This window comes from Alosa alosa, chromosome 8 (genome assembly GCF_017589495.1).
Source record: "Alosa alosa isolate M-15738 ecotype Scorff River chromosome 8, AALO_Geno_1.1, whole genome shotgun sequence".
In the NCBI taxonomy this organism is placed as follows: Eukaryota; Metazoa; Chordata; class Actinopteri; order Clupeiformes; family Clupeidae; genus Alosa; species Alosa alosa.
In genome coordinates this window covers 15,345,961-15,359,877 of record NC_063196.1, presented here as the reverse complement: position 1 = coordinate 15,359,877, position 13,917 = coordinate 15,345,961, and the positions used below count along the sequence as shown (strand labels likewise).

The following is a 13,917-nucleotide window of genomic DNA, read 5'->3' as shown; positions in this document are numbered from 1 at the left end:
AAAGACAGCAATTAAGATGGTTTTCACTTTCTTCATTGTCACGTCTGTGAGCATGAGCCACCCATTCTGACGTGTAACGGACCACGCAAGTGATGTGCTCTGAGAAACAGGTAGACCTCTTAATAGAAGAACTTTATGGATTCTTTCCCTTGGCAAAGCAAAAGAGCCTTCTTTTTGGAGGTTCACCAGTTGCTCTGAGACTCAGACACACACACACATATCCCCAACCCCCTTTTTAAAACCCAAATCTCAGGTAATCTATTTCTAGCAAGTCTTGAATTTCCCCTGGAGATCAATAAAGTATCTATCTATCTATCTAGACTCAGATGAGCAGGCTGACATAACAGGCTCAGAGTCTGAGTTAACTTAGGTTTGTCACTAAATGCACTTGGGAATACTACCTGTACTGATCAGATGCTGTAATAAACAACATACATTGTGGTTTGCTATTGATTTTCCACGACTGCTCTGAGACACACACAAAAGGGAATACAATTGCAAAAGTTTAAATGTGCAAATATCACAAACGGAGGAGGACAAAAACAGGCATGGAAAGGAAGTCTGGGTGCTCTGCTTCCATGGGAATCACAGCAAAGAACGGTTTTCTGGTCTCATGGTGGCTGGTTTCCCAAAAACCAGAAGGCTTTATTGAAAACACTCCTGCACGATACAAAAAATGGTACAGTCTGAAATTAAAACACAGAAAAGCACAGCCCCAAAGAGCAGCAGCAGCAGGCAGGGCACACACACACACACACCATCCTACTCCTATCCCACCCACACCACACACACGCATCCCAACCCCTATTTAAAACCCAAATCTCAGGCAATCTATTTCTAGCAAGCCTAGACTCAGATGAGCAGACTGACATGACAGGCTGCAGAGGTCTGCAAGCCTAGACTCAGATGAGCAGGCTGACATAACAGGCTCAGAGTCTGAGTTAACTTAGGTTTGTCACTAAATGCACTTGGGAATACTACCTGTACTGATCAGATGCTGTAATAAACAACATACATTGTGGTTTGCTATTGATTTTCCACGACTGCTCTGACAGACACACACAAAAGGGAATACAATTGCAAAGTTTTAATGTGCAAATATCACAAACGGAGGAGGACAAAACGGGCATGGAAAGGAAGTCTGGGTGCTCTGCTTCCATGGGAATCACAGCAAAGAACGGTTTTCTGGTCTCATGGTGGCTGGTTTCCCAAAAACCAGAAGGCTTTATTGAAAACACTCCTGCACGATACAAAAATGGTACAGTCTGAAATTAAACACAGAAAGCACAGCCCCAAAGAGCAGCAGCAGCAGGCACACACACACACACACACACACACACACACCCATCCTACCCCACCCCCCCCCACACACGCATCCCCAACCCCCTATTTAAAACCCAAATCTCAGGCAATCTATTTACACACACACACACACACACACACACACACACTCACTCGCTGGTACGAAAAGGAAGAATATACACACACATCAACACTCACACACTTCAATAGTCTCACCATCACAAACACACTTCACCACAACCTCACTGTCTCACTCACTCTCTCACGCTCACACAAACAAATGGAAGCAGGTTTGTGCAGTTGAACCCCAAGTGAAAGGAGGGGGGTTCAGAACTCTCAGACCTCAAGGGTTAGCTGACTTCTCACCAAAGCGATCCCACACACACAGACAGACACACACACACACACCACACAATCTTCTAGCTCCCTGCGGCGTGTGTATGTGTGTGTACATATTGCATGTCAAGATGTGGGGTGTGTTTGTGTGTCTGTATGTGACTGACAGGAGCAATCAAGGGAACTTTCTCAGGCCCAAATCTCCTCCCCCTTGGAGAGAGTGACACCTCCAGGCTCCACCTCCTCCAGCCGCCCAGCTCCTAAGTTGCTATGGTGATGTGGAGAATCTTGCCTCGGTTCCATTCTGATTGTTTTTGTTTGTCTCGGGTTTGGATTCAAACGAGAGCAGAGTCAACATCAACTATCCATACCACTGCAGCTTTCTGTGGAGCAAAGGAGAGGAAAGAAGTGAGAGAGAAAGAAGGAAAAGAAAGAAAGAAAGAAAGAAAGAAAGAAAGAAAGAGAGAGAGAGGGACAAAAGGAGATATGAGAACCAGTTATATCTTTCCAAGTCTGTTGGTCTCACAGCCACATATAAATGCAAACAAACTTATAATGAACTTGTCACTGTGTGTGAGTGTGTGATTACCGTGGAGACTGTCAAGCTCCTGCCCATCCTGGAAAGGCGCTGGGCCCCAGATGCGCACGGTTCCGTCATCAGAGGCGCTGGCCAAAAGGCCGGGGTGGGTGGGGTTCCAGCTGACGCAGTTGACGGTGCGAGTGTGTCCGGTGAGCTCAGCGATGGGCAGCTCACCACGCCGGTGCCAGATATACACTTTATGGTCTAAGACACAGAGGCGAGTGAGTGTGCATGTGGCAACGAGAGAAGGAATGAGAGTGTGTGGTCTGAAAGGTCTGAATAGGTGTTTTTATCTGTGTGTGTGTGTGTGTGTGTGTGTGTGTGTGTGTGTGTACCTTCACTGCCGCTTGCTATGAAGTCCTCGTTGTGTCCTCCGAAGCAGGAGTGTATGGTGTAGAAGCCCTGAGTCACTCCCTGGTACTTCCTCACCAACACACGGTCATGCAGGTCCCAGAGATGCACACCCTACACACACACGCACACGCATGCACACACACACAACACGCATGCACACACACACACACAATCAGGTTGCTCCCTGACATGCACATCCTAGGAGATCACATAAAAAAAACTACACTGACAAAGACACAGACAGTTCAGAATCATTTAGTGCTCACCTGAGTTGCTACGTTTAAAAGCGCTAACCTTCCATTTCTAGACACAGTGAACGACATGATGGGGTGATCCTCTTGGACTCTGCAACACACACACACACACACACACACACACACACTAAATCAGAATAGCTCTTTTTTGAGCTCCACAATCCACATGCTTATTTTTTGCATTTTTCCCAAAGAATACATGCAGCGCAGCACAGACGCACACGGAATCTCACATGTTTCTGTCAGTGAGGTCCTCAAAGTTGTATCCACGGATTCGCTGGTGTGTGTCCGAGGCCAGGACGGTTTTACCGTCCCCCAAACACCAGAGACACTGCACACGGACACCCTCCCACGAATCCAAAAGATTCCCATCCAGATCCTACACACACACGTTAGAGAGGTGAGACACTACACATGGACTCCCTCCCAAAAATTCTCCTACACGCACATGCAAGCACACATGAATGAGCTAGGGGTTTCACGACTACTGATTTTGACTAGTTGACAAATTTTTCATAATAGTTATCGACTAGTAGTTTTGTAACCGGTAAAGTGCAGGTCCTAACGATACTGCTAATGCAGCTGTTTGCAGCAGGTGTGTAGTAATGTACTCCCATACATAGTGCCTATTCCATTTAGCTTTTAGCCATTTTGTCCATGACGACAGCACCATCTAGTCAACTAGTTGACGAAATCTCTAGCATGCCCACACAAACACACACACATACACACACAAACACGAGAGGTGAGAGGTGAAACACAACTTCTGCACAAACACAACCACACATACACATTGTAGAGCAGAGAAACCCTGCATCCACTTGCACCCCCCTGAGCAGAGCAAGCTTCTGTTTTTGTAGTATAAAAGTTTTTGTAGTATAAAAAAGCACACACACAAACGCAGGTGAACTTACACACTGGTAGAACTGTCCCCTCTGTCCCCGTGACAAAGCGCTTGCCATCAGGGTTCCAGGCCACGCTGGTCAGGCTGTCCTCGTGGGACTGGGTCATCTTAGTGCGCAACTCTCCAGTCTGCCACCAGGGGGAGACACATAACATTAAATACACATGCAACATGCACACATCCAATCCCACACAAACTTAAGTCACACAGACAAAAAGTCTATTAGGTGGCTCTGTTCTCTCTCTTAAAATAGGGTCAGTGTCATCATTCGCCTGTTATAACTGCCAATTTAGTACATTGACCCACATGTAATATGTAAAGGATAACGGCCACACAAGGTGTTGCATTAGATAAACATGCTGGATGATGTGGAGGGCATTGAAGAGACACAGATGTGCGTATGTTTGTGTGCACAAGTGTGTGTGTGTGTGTGTATACCTGTACATTCCAGAGCCAGAGTTCAGAGCAGTCGTCAGGTCCGCAGGCGACCAGGTAGGCATCATCCGGACTCCAAGCCAGGTACGACACCCCGTAGGCGTGTCCTTCCAGAGTCTTCAACAGCTTCAGCTGCTGCGTGTGCTATCAGAGAGAGGGCGGTTACAATACTGGCCTATCAGAGAGAGAGCTGTTACCAATACTGGCCTATCAGAGAGAAGGCTATTTACCAATACTGGCATATCAGAGAGGCTGTTACACCAATACTGGCATATCAGAGACTGGCCTATCAGAGAGAGAGCTGTTACCAATACTGGCCTATCAGAGAAGGCTGTTACCAATACTGGCCTATCAGAGAAGGCTGTTACCAATACTGGCCTATCAGAGAGAGAGCTGTTACCAATACTGGCCTATCAGAGAGAGAGCTGTTACCAATACTGGCCTATCAGAGAGAGAGCTGTTACCAATACTGGCCTATCAGAGAGAGAGCTGTTACCAATACTGGCCTATCAGAGAGAGAGCTGTTACCAATACTGGCCTATCAGAGAGAGAGCTGTTACCAATACTGGCCTAGGAAAGTGGAGCTGTTGCAGCATGTGTTTTTATTTTTGAGAGGCTGTTACCAATACTGGCCTATCAGAGAGAAGGCTGTTACCAATACTGGCATATCAGAGAGGGGATTTACAATCACTGGAGTGGGGCCTTACCACTACCAGACTTTACAATGAAAAAGGGCATTTGAACCGTGAGTGATGGGGAGTGAGTGTATATCAGTACAAGAACCACACACACACAGTCAAGTGAACACACATATTTTCTGTGAGATTCAGTGTGAAACTGAAAGAATATGCACAATTGGATGAGGCTGCAGAAGTGTGTCTATGCATGTGAATCTGTGTGTGTGTGTGTGTGTGTGTGTGTGTGTGTGTGTGTGTGTGTGTGTGTGTGTGTGTGTGTGTGTGTGTGTGTGTGTGTGTGTGTGTGTGTGTGTGTGTGTGTGTGTTTGATGCCCTGCAGCTTGTCCAGGGGTGTAGGGGGCTTTAGACTCAACATGCTACTCATCTTGTTCCGGAGTATACCACTCTGTTGTTAGCAGTGCGATGTGTGACAGTATGTGTCTTTACTCGCAACTTGTCCAGTTGTTACCAATGCGTGTCGTTTACTTTGCAGCTTGTCCAGTAGTATTAATACATGCGTGACTTCGCAGCTGAAGGCTCCTTTGCCCTCCCACTCTGCTTTGGCTCTCAGGTCCTCTGCGTGACTGCACATCAGGTACCTGTCAATCATACAAAGGCAGCCAATCAGATCGACCAACCACTAAAACTACTGTATGTGAATGACATATAGGCAGCCAATCACATCAGCTGGCCTGCAAAACAAATGTAGATGTAGTTGTTGCTCGACTGATCAAGAGTTACAGATTATAAATGACAGGTGATCAGATAGGCCCGTCTCAGGTTGCTTCCAGGCTAGTTTGAGGGTTATTGATGATCAGTGAGGGTGACTGATTAATCTGACTGGCTGGCCGTACCCGCTGAGGACGTGGATGCGGTCTGTGTTGTACTTGAGGGGTGTGAGCTCGCCTCTCAGCACCTGCAGAGCTTCCAGAACCTTCCCGTCCTCAAGGAACTCCAGATACTTCTGCTGTAGGAGCAGGAACTTCATCCGCTGGGGGAGAGGGGATGACTTGAATCAGATCAGCCAACAATAGTGAGACTGATAACACCACCAGTGAAGCAGCTTTCTTAACACCTGACCAGACCTGACCAGACAGTGTCGTGTGGTGTCATGCAGTCTGCTGTGTCCACTCAAAGGTTGGTCAGCTACTCTTAGACTTCTGGACGGATTCAGTGAACTTCTTATCAAAGGACCTTATCTGTTCTGAGTGCACTGCAAATCTCGAGTTAGTACACAGTACTGGCTGTGCAAATAGGATACAAAGTAGTATGATTGAGACATACAGAAATCGAGCCAATCAACATGCAGCTTCAGGAGTAAGGATGGGAGGAGTGGAATCTGATTGGCTGCTGTTGAGCTAAGAAATCAGCAACCTTTGGCAGAAAGGCAGACTCCATTTTTAAGGCTCAGCTGGGCAGGGCAGGGCAGGGCTGAGCGTGTGTGTGTGTGTGTGTGTGTACATCAGCTCCATCCAGCACTGCTCTGGGAGGACCGATTGTACCAGTGGATTGTGGCCATGTCTTATCTGAGTCTGTCAGGTTTGACCCACCCTACGGCCAGCCCAAGCAACGATGACCAGACAGACACACACACGCACACACACGCAAACACAAATTTTGTGCCAGGACTGAGTATAGTCACACCACAGAACACAAGAACATATGCATACCATTACACATGCGAGAAAACAGCACCCTGAAATTACGACAACAACATGGCTTCAATATCCCCCAAACACTTCTAAATTACCTCAGACATCCTCACCACCTTGAAAACAGTATACTATGCTTCTTTCAGTCATACTACAGTTCGATCATCACCAGAGTGATAAATAGCATACTACGCTTCTACCAGCCATCCTATGGTTTTAAAAGCCTCTAACCCACAGTATGCTTTCAACATCCTCACCGTACTAATAAATGTACGAGGCCTAAAACAGTCACATTAGTTTTAACATCACCACACTCCCAACGTGCCTAATAGCCACACAAACCATTACAGAGACACACCCTTTTCAACACTTGACACTTTTTTTTGGACAACACTGTGGTTCTTAGGATTGCACGACTACTGTTCTTGAAGCCACATTGTGGTTCTGTAGCACCACAGTTCTAAGGGTCACCCGTTTGCTGTGTTTCACTTATAATTGCTACAATATCTAACTCTAGCAGTGTGCTTCTTACACGGCATGCTAAACATCTAGCGATCCTCCTGCATACTGGCTAAAGCACCAATACCACAACACCATCCCCACCACTGGAGACACGGCCTCTGTCCAAAACACACAACAGGTCAGTAACCTGCAGATAAAGGTGAGAAAAAACACCCCATGGCCCGTGCTCTGGGTCCCCATGAACCCACCCCCAAAAAAAAACCCAGTGCATGTGTTCGTGTGTTCGGCCTCTGTAGCCTTCAATCAGCCCTCTAAGCAGCCCCGTGGAGCAGAGCAGCTAGGCGAAGGGTTAATCCTAAGCCTAGAGGTTAGCCCTAGTTCTAACCAATGACCTACATCAGGGGGATCTCAATCCTGACACCCCATTCCCCCCACACAAACACACACACAAACACAAACACACACACAAACACACACAAACAACACACACACACAGTGTTCAACATGTCATCTAGTTCCCATCTGTCCATGACTGAAGTCAGCAGCACTGGCTGACAAGCTTTCTGAGAATATTTCAATGACAGTAAGTTCTATCAGGCCTTGAAGCTGGGGTTTACACAAGCAGAGTTTCTCTCTCTGTGTCTGTGTCTGTGTGTGTGTGTGTGTGTGTATATACACATACAATACATTGCTCAGTCTGCATTACATTCCTTGGTTGAGAGGAAATTAAGTGTGTGTGTGTTAGGGCTTTCAGATATAACATCCGGAGTATATGCAGAGGTTTGTCAAACGGAGGTCCTACCCTTCGGATGATTCAGATATGATGCTAACCTGCGGACCTTATACTGACCTATGTGTGAACGACATACACGCACATTACAGAATCTCCGTGTGGTTGTCGAGTGAGGGGTGGGGGCTTGTAGAGTTCACAAGAGGCAAGATATGACGCAGAATATATGCGGCCGCTGTCACAGCTGCTGTTTGTTTACTAAGTGTATGCATTATGTAGGCTAAAGAAGAAAAATCTATTGTGTGTAGACTAATACTTGAAGTAGTCACGTAAGTGCACACTTGAAATTGACCTACAGTATTTGTATGTGTGCTTCGAATAAACACATTTATCTGTTTTCAACGTTATGTAGCAGAATTACTTGGCTATGGAACCCCAAATCTGGTTTGCGTTGGAGAGAGCATGCACAAACTTTATGGTACCAGCCAATTCAGTAGGCTAACTCAAGACTTCAAAGCCATCATATACAACGTTTTTAAGCAACAAACAAAATACTAACATAACAGTGAAGTGGTTCGTTTTTTCATGGTTTATTTTTCCAAAAGCATCCTCTCCCCATGTGTCTATTGCATTTACGTAAGGAGCTTGGAACAAAGTTGGGCTTTCTTCGTTTTCATTTTCTCTAGGCATATTTATGCTCAACAAATATCAGCGAGCTCAGCAGTGAGGTCATGAGAAGGCTATCAAAGAACAGAAAACCGACTGTGTTGGCTAACAATTTATTAAATACTCCTGTTATTGTAGTCAACGACGTCGCTGTAGGCTACTGCCTTTTCAGCGCCTTCTGCTTATGATGATTTGGTCTTTTGAATTCCTTTGGCCTTGCGATGCAGTTGTAGGCTACATCAACGTGTCTCTTGCCAATCCCTTCATGTGTTCTATCACAATGCGGTCTGCCCTCATGGACAGTAGCTCCGTGATGTCAGTATCTTTCCAGGTTGGAGATTTTCTGGACAGCACTATGCCACTCCATCATAACACTGGCATTTAAGTCAGATTTAACCACATGGACGCACGAAAGAAACTTCACCGACACGCCCTCTCACTAGGTGTGATTTTTAACCGCATGTTCTTCACATTTACATAATGTCCGAAGGAAATACTAGGGGGGGTTTGTGTATACTTTGTGTGTGTGTGTGTGTGTGTGTTGAGAATGTCCATCAGATATGTACAAAAAGAATTCTCTCTAACAATTTAGGGCATACGAGAAAAATCATTCCAAAACCCAAACAGTGACCTGTTCCAGTGGCAAACACATACCAGTTCCACAAACTGCTTCCTGTGTGTGCATGTGCATGTGAACACTTACCACAATGGCATTGGGTGAGTGCATCAATGCTTTCAGCTCATTCAGATCATTTTCAGCCTGTGTAACAAAGAGCAGAGGACAGACAAAAGAGAGTTCAGTATTACACACACACACACACACTTCGCTCACAGCAACACACACCACATATCCACAAAGAGCTTGGCAGAAGAGACAAAATCACTGTCCAGCAGTTTCTCCCAACATATCCACACGACAGAGTAACACACACACACACACACACACACACACACACACACACACACACACACACACACTTTCTAGATGCTAATGAACAAACTAGGGTTACCTATTGCAGCTGAATTCTTATTTTAAATTGCATCTCTGATCATCCTATTTTTATTGGGCTAAAAAGTGTGATGTTGCTCCAGTCCTCGCTGCCTTCCAGTCTTGCCTGAGGCCTGAATTGGCATCAGACCTCGGCCAGGCTCTGCTAAGCCAACATTCATTATGTTCACTTTGGTCTGGGTCTGCTCCACTGAAGATATCAATAGCAAAGCTGCCAATATTAAGATGGCAAGTCTGACTCCAGAGTAGAAAAGTCATGTCATTATTCTCAGCAAAGACCAATGCAAATTCCTGCTCTGTTCTCCAAGAATTGACCCATTCAACCTTTGATTAAAAAGATTCACACAAACCATTTGTTTTGGCTTCCTATGATTCAAGGGGCAGTGATGTTCTCAATGTGTTGTTGCCATAAAAGTTAACTAGTAATAAAACATAGATTGTGGGACAAACATATAGCTTAGTCCAAATGTATGCAGCCGTTTTTGCCAGCTACAGCAGGACAATAATTATGATTATGAAACCATAGTAGAACATTGAATTTTAATTTGCAACAACCAATTTCCATATTTTTAGCATAATTTCTTGTAAAACATCTAAAAGCCCTCTATTTAAAACTAAACAATAGTTATGAAACCATGAATTCCTCAAATAGCAAGAGGCTGGTGGACCACTTTTGGCCCACTGGGGCAGATCTGGTGGTCAGCTGGCGTTTTGCTCGTCAGTTTTCCGGCGGTCCACTGGCGGGTTTACGACAAACGCCCCACTGTTGCCAATTGTGCCCCAAACACTTTGTTTATTTATTCAGTCATACATTTTCCTTCATTTTAATAACATTTTATGGTTCTTCCTAATATTCACAACAAGTTGAATTAAAGGTGATGGTGGTCCAATGGCAAGCCAATGGTAGTCCGATATCTACTAATCTGATTTTGCTCTCAGGGTCATGACAAATCCTTACAATGATAATCTCAAGAATTATCCTTACTTTATCATAACATGCAATAAGAAGATGAGTGCCAACTATTTCAGTAAGCTAAGCAACATCAATCAGAGCATTAGCTGCCATTGGCATTAGTAACCTTACTAGTCAAGATGTGATTGCTCATGGCTGTCTGTAGACAGAAGTCAACTAAAACTAGTGACAAATCTATCACCTTTGTCATGCTTGTGATTGCATCAATTTTTGACACTTTCAAACCAATGACCAGGGTCGAGACGTAGTTTTTTGACTAATGTTCAACCCTTCATTTGTCAATTCAAAGTCAGTTTACACAGCTTAATCCCGGGTCTTGACAATTCAGATAGGATGGGTCACTCACAAACTCTTTGCATAACAATTATCAGACAGGCTGGGTGTGGGGTTGTTAGCCACCCAAGTCAAGCTATTCACTTTGAAATGGACCCTTGTCTCACACAAAGAGTTAGACAACATGGGTTTACCCTTCCAGACATTACATCAACCTGGGTTGAGACCTGGTCCAAGTGCTAAGTGTTGCCAGGGTAAACATAGCTAGCTCTCCCTTAATTAGTGGATGTGCATAATGTGCCTTCATTATGGACATCCAAAAAAGGGTCATATCAGCCTATTCACCATATCTACAGTAGCTTTATAGTTTCAGGGAAGTTATGGCTAAAACCCTGCATGGGGAAAACAGGACATCTCTGAACTAACCTTTACCCTCACCACACCCCTCAACTAGTAAATAATCCATAATTATTTACACAAATAAACAGACACACATACAAAAGTAGTTGAAAACACAAATTTACACACCTAAACCCTGATATAATGGGAAACACATGTTTATCCTCTTTCCACTCCAAACACACATACACAGCCTCAAAACATAGACAGACAGACACACAAACACCATTCAAGTTGCAATCCATAGATGATCTAACACCCATGAGCACACACAGCCAGTCTTCTGTCCTATGAAGCAGATGCGTGCACGCACACACACACACACACACACAAAATCCCCTCTAAACATCACAGCCATATTCATGTGCACACAAACACACAAATATGGACAGCCACATACAATGGACACACAGCCAGACAGACAGAGACACACACACACACACACACACACACACACACACACACACACACACACACCTTATCCCACTCTCCCTCCATGATGTGGTTGCGGAACTTTGTAGCAGATGGGTGCTCCAGTCTGCAGCCCGACTCTTGCATCAACAAGTCCACCGTCTGACTGCAGAGGCATACAAAAGAGAAAGACAGAGGGGGGGAACGGGGGGGCACAGGGGAGAGTGCAAGGGGAATGGAGAGGAGGGAGGAAAGCAGCAGGGATGGAGAGAGAGACATGGACAGAGGAAAAGACACAAATTCATAGGTGGATGGGATGGGAGACAGGAAGAGACAGTAGTTCAGTAATGTGTTAACACAGATACCTCTTCACTGCAGCATGTACGCAGACACCATCACCCCCTCTCCACACACACACACACACACTCACTCATGTCCTGCGATTTGGGGAGGGGGGCACCCCAGCACAATGACATCATCGTCAGGTATGGAAGAAAAGAGTGGCGCAGAACGTTTTCCTCTGACGAGACAACGTCTTGCTGCCTCTAGGTCTTGCGATCCTTGTGCATCACCATCATCACGCCAGCACCGGATCGGTGCCGGACCTCGCGGAGGCAAGCCCGAAATACCGAATGCAGACACCAGCTATAATTAGTTTCGCCCTCACGCCGTCGGTAATGTGAAACAGCTGGCTTAGCGTGCTGCATGAAACCGTATAGACGCACGAGACCCTTGGGGGTTGGGATGTGTATTAAATACGTTACTCCTGTTATGATTAAAAACCTGTCGCATACAGTGGTGTCGAGCAGTGCAACGAGTATGTTTCTGGGCACTGAAGTGTGTGTGTCTATGTTAGTGTGATTTTAAAACAGCAGAAGCCACCGGGACTCGGTCCAGAACCCCTAAAAGGCCCAAATGAAGCGAGGGACCGGACAGGGAATTAGGCACGACACCAAAAGCCTAACAGCCCGAGAGTTGCTGGCTTACAGTCACCGTTGAAATTTCCGTCATGCTGCAAGGTTGATCGAGTTCCACTGCATCGAAGCTCAAACAAAAGCAACCCTTGTCATGGGAGAAAAAAACCAAAACAACCACACGTCGTTTCCCTTTTCTACGCTTTTCTGCGCCATTTGTTAACCCCCGCAGCGCTTTGAACATGGCGCACTGTCACCATTTGTCTGTGCACGGCACAACACAAAACTACATCAGGTTATGTCTCAAAATGGGTTGTGACAGCAATCTGTGATTTATAGTCTTTATAACCTTCATTTAAATATGGATTCCAGCAAAGCTAACTCGCTAGGTAGGTGATGTAATAACCTATCAATCTAGCTAGCAAAGCAAAGCCATCTTTAATTTTGAAGACAGCTTGTCCCAGCTGCGTGCCCCGACGTGTACTTTAGTCTTGAGCTTGTTATAGGACATTTTGAGGCGTTTCGTTTGTTTGCAAGGATCGAGACTGCTTCGTTAGCCTGCTAGCTAAGTTAGCTCTGTATTGTGCAAGATGGACCCCATCTTCCCTTCCTTCAGCCAGCAGCCAGAGCTGCCCCCTCCCCCATTCCGCTGTCACACGCAGCAGAGAAACAACAATTGTCACCGTCCTGTCAGCATGCCAATAATCAACAACAACATATATTTATATTACGTTATATATACACACATGACACTACTTTTCTGATGGGTTTAGTGTTATTTTGTGATGACAGTTCACTTACTTGAGCCCTAACCCGTGTAGATGTTGCCCTATTAGTCTGATCACATCTTCCTCGGACTGAGTTAGACGTTTCTTTTTCTTAATGGAGCCCACGTCCGAACCCGATGCAGTGGAGCTACCACCCGGTCCTGTCGCAGCTACGTTATTGGTACCGCCGCTGTTCCCGTTGTTTGTGCTGGAAATAAGCCCGTTGGAGTGCGCTCCTCCGGCCGAGGAGGACTCTCCGTTCTGTGCGTTGTTCAAGCAGGAAAGGTCCGAGTCCTGTCCCTGTCCTGATCCGTTGGACTGCATGTTTGTGCCGAGATTACTGACGATGTTTCTGTTAAAGTAAATGGCAGAGGATGCCTGAGGATGTGTCGTCGATGAGAGTCCTAAAACAACTGCAGAAAGGCCCACTGTCCCAGTTGAAGCCCCGGGCTCTCCTGCTCCCTCCGCCGCCGAGGCTCGGTGTTTCTTCCGCGGGGGCGGCGACGCTCCGCCGGTGTCCGAGTCGGAGGAGGAGGAAGCGGAGGCCAGAGTTTCCTCACCAAGAGCGGCCGTGGTTAGACGCCAGTGAAGCCCGGGGATGGGAAAGGAGATGTACGCTCCCGGGATCCAGCGCTCGTCGCCCTGCTGGAAGGCGCTCAGTCTCCACTAGGCTTGCCTGTCTCTCCTGGTCTGTTGTTGTTCCTCCTAACAGCTGCAGCCCTAATGGCGTCCAGACGCGCTGACGTCACCGGAAATTCCTATAGTATCCTTCTTCCGGGTAAGTAGGCTGCTATCACCACTAGGTGGCGTGTCACGACC

General features: G+C 46.2%; 1 protein-coding gene across 1 annotated transcript; it reads right to left on the bottom strand.

Annotated features, from left to right (window-relative positions):
• Positions 1-1,459: 1,459 nt before the first annotated feature.
• Positions 1,460-13,803, bottom strand: LOC125299341 (WD repeat-containing protein 26-like). Its single transcript, XM_048250581.1, is given in 13 exon segments — positions 1,460-2,021; positions 2,228-2,422; positions 2,554-2,683; positions 2,839-2,917; positions 3,060-3,205; positions 3,741-3,768; positions 3,770-3,858; positions 4,169-4,309; positions 5,357-5,441; positions 5,697-5,833; positions 9,056-9,112; positions 11,484-11,583; positions 13,133-13,803. Coding segments are annotated over 13 exon segments (1,503 nt in total). The 5' UTR covers positions 13,423-13,803; the 3' UTR covers positions 1,460-1,995.
• Positions 13,804-13,917: the final 114 nt, after the last annotated feature.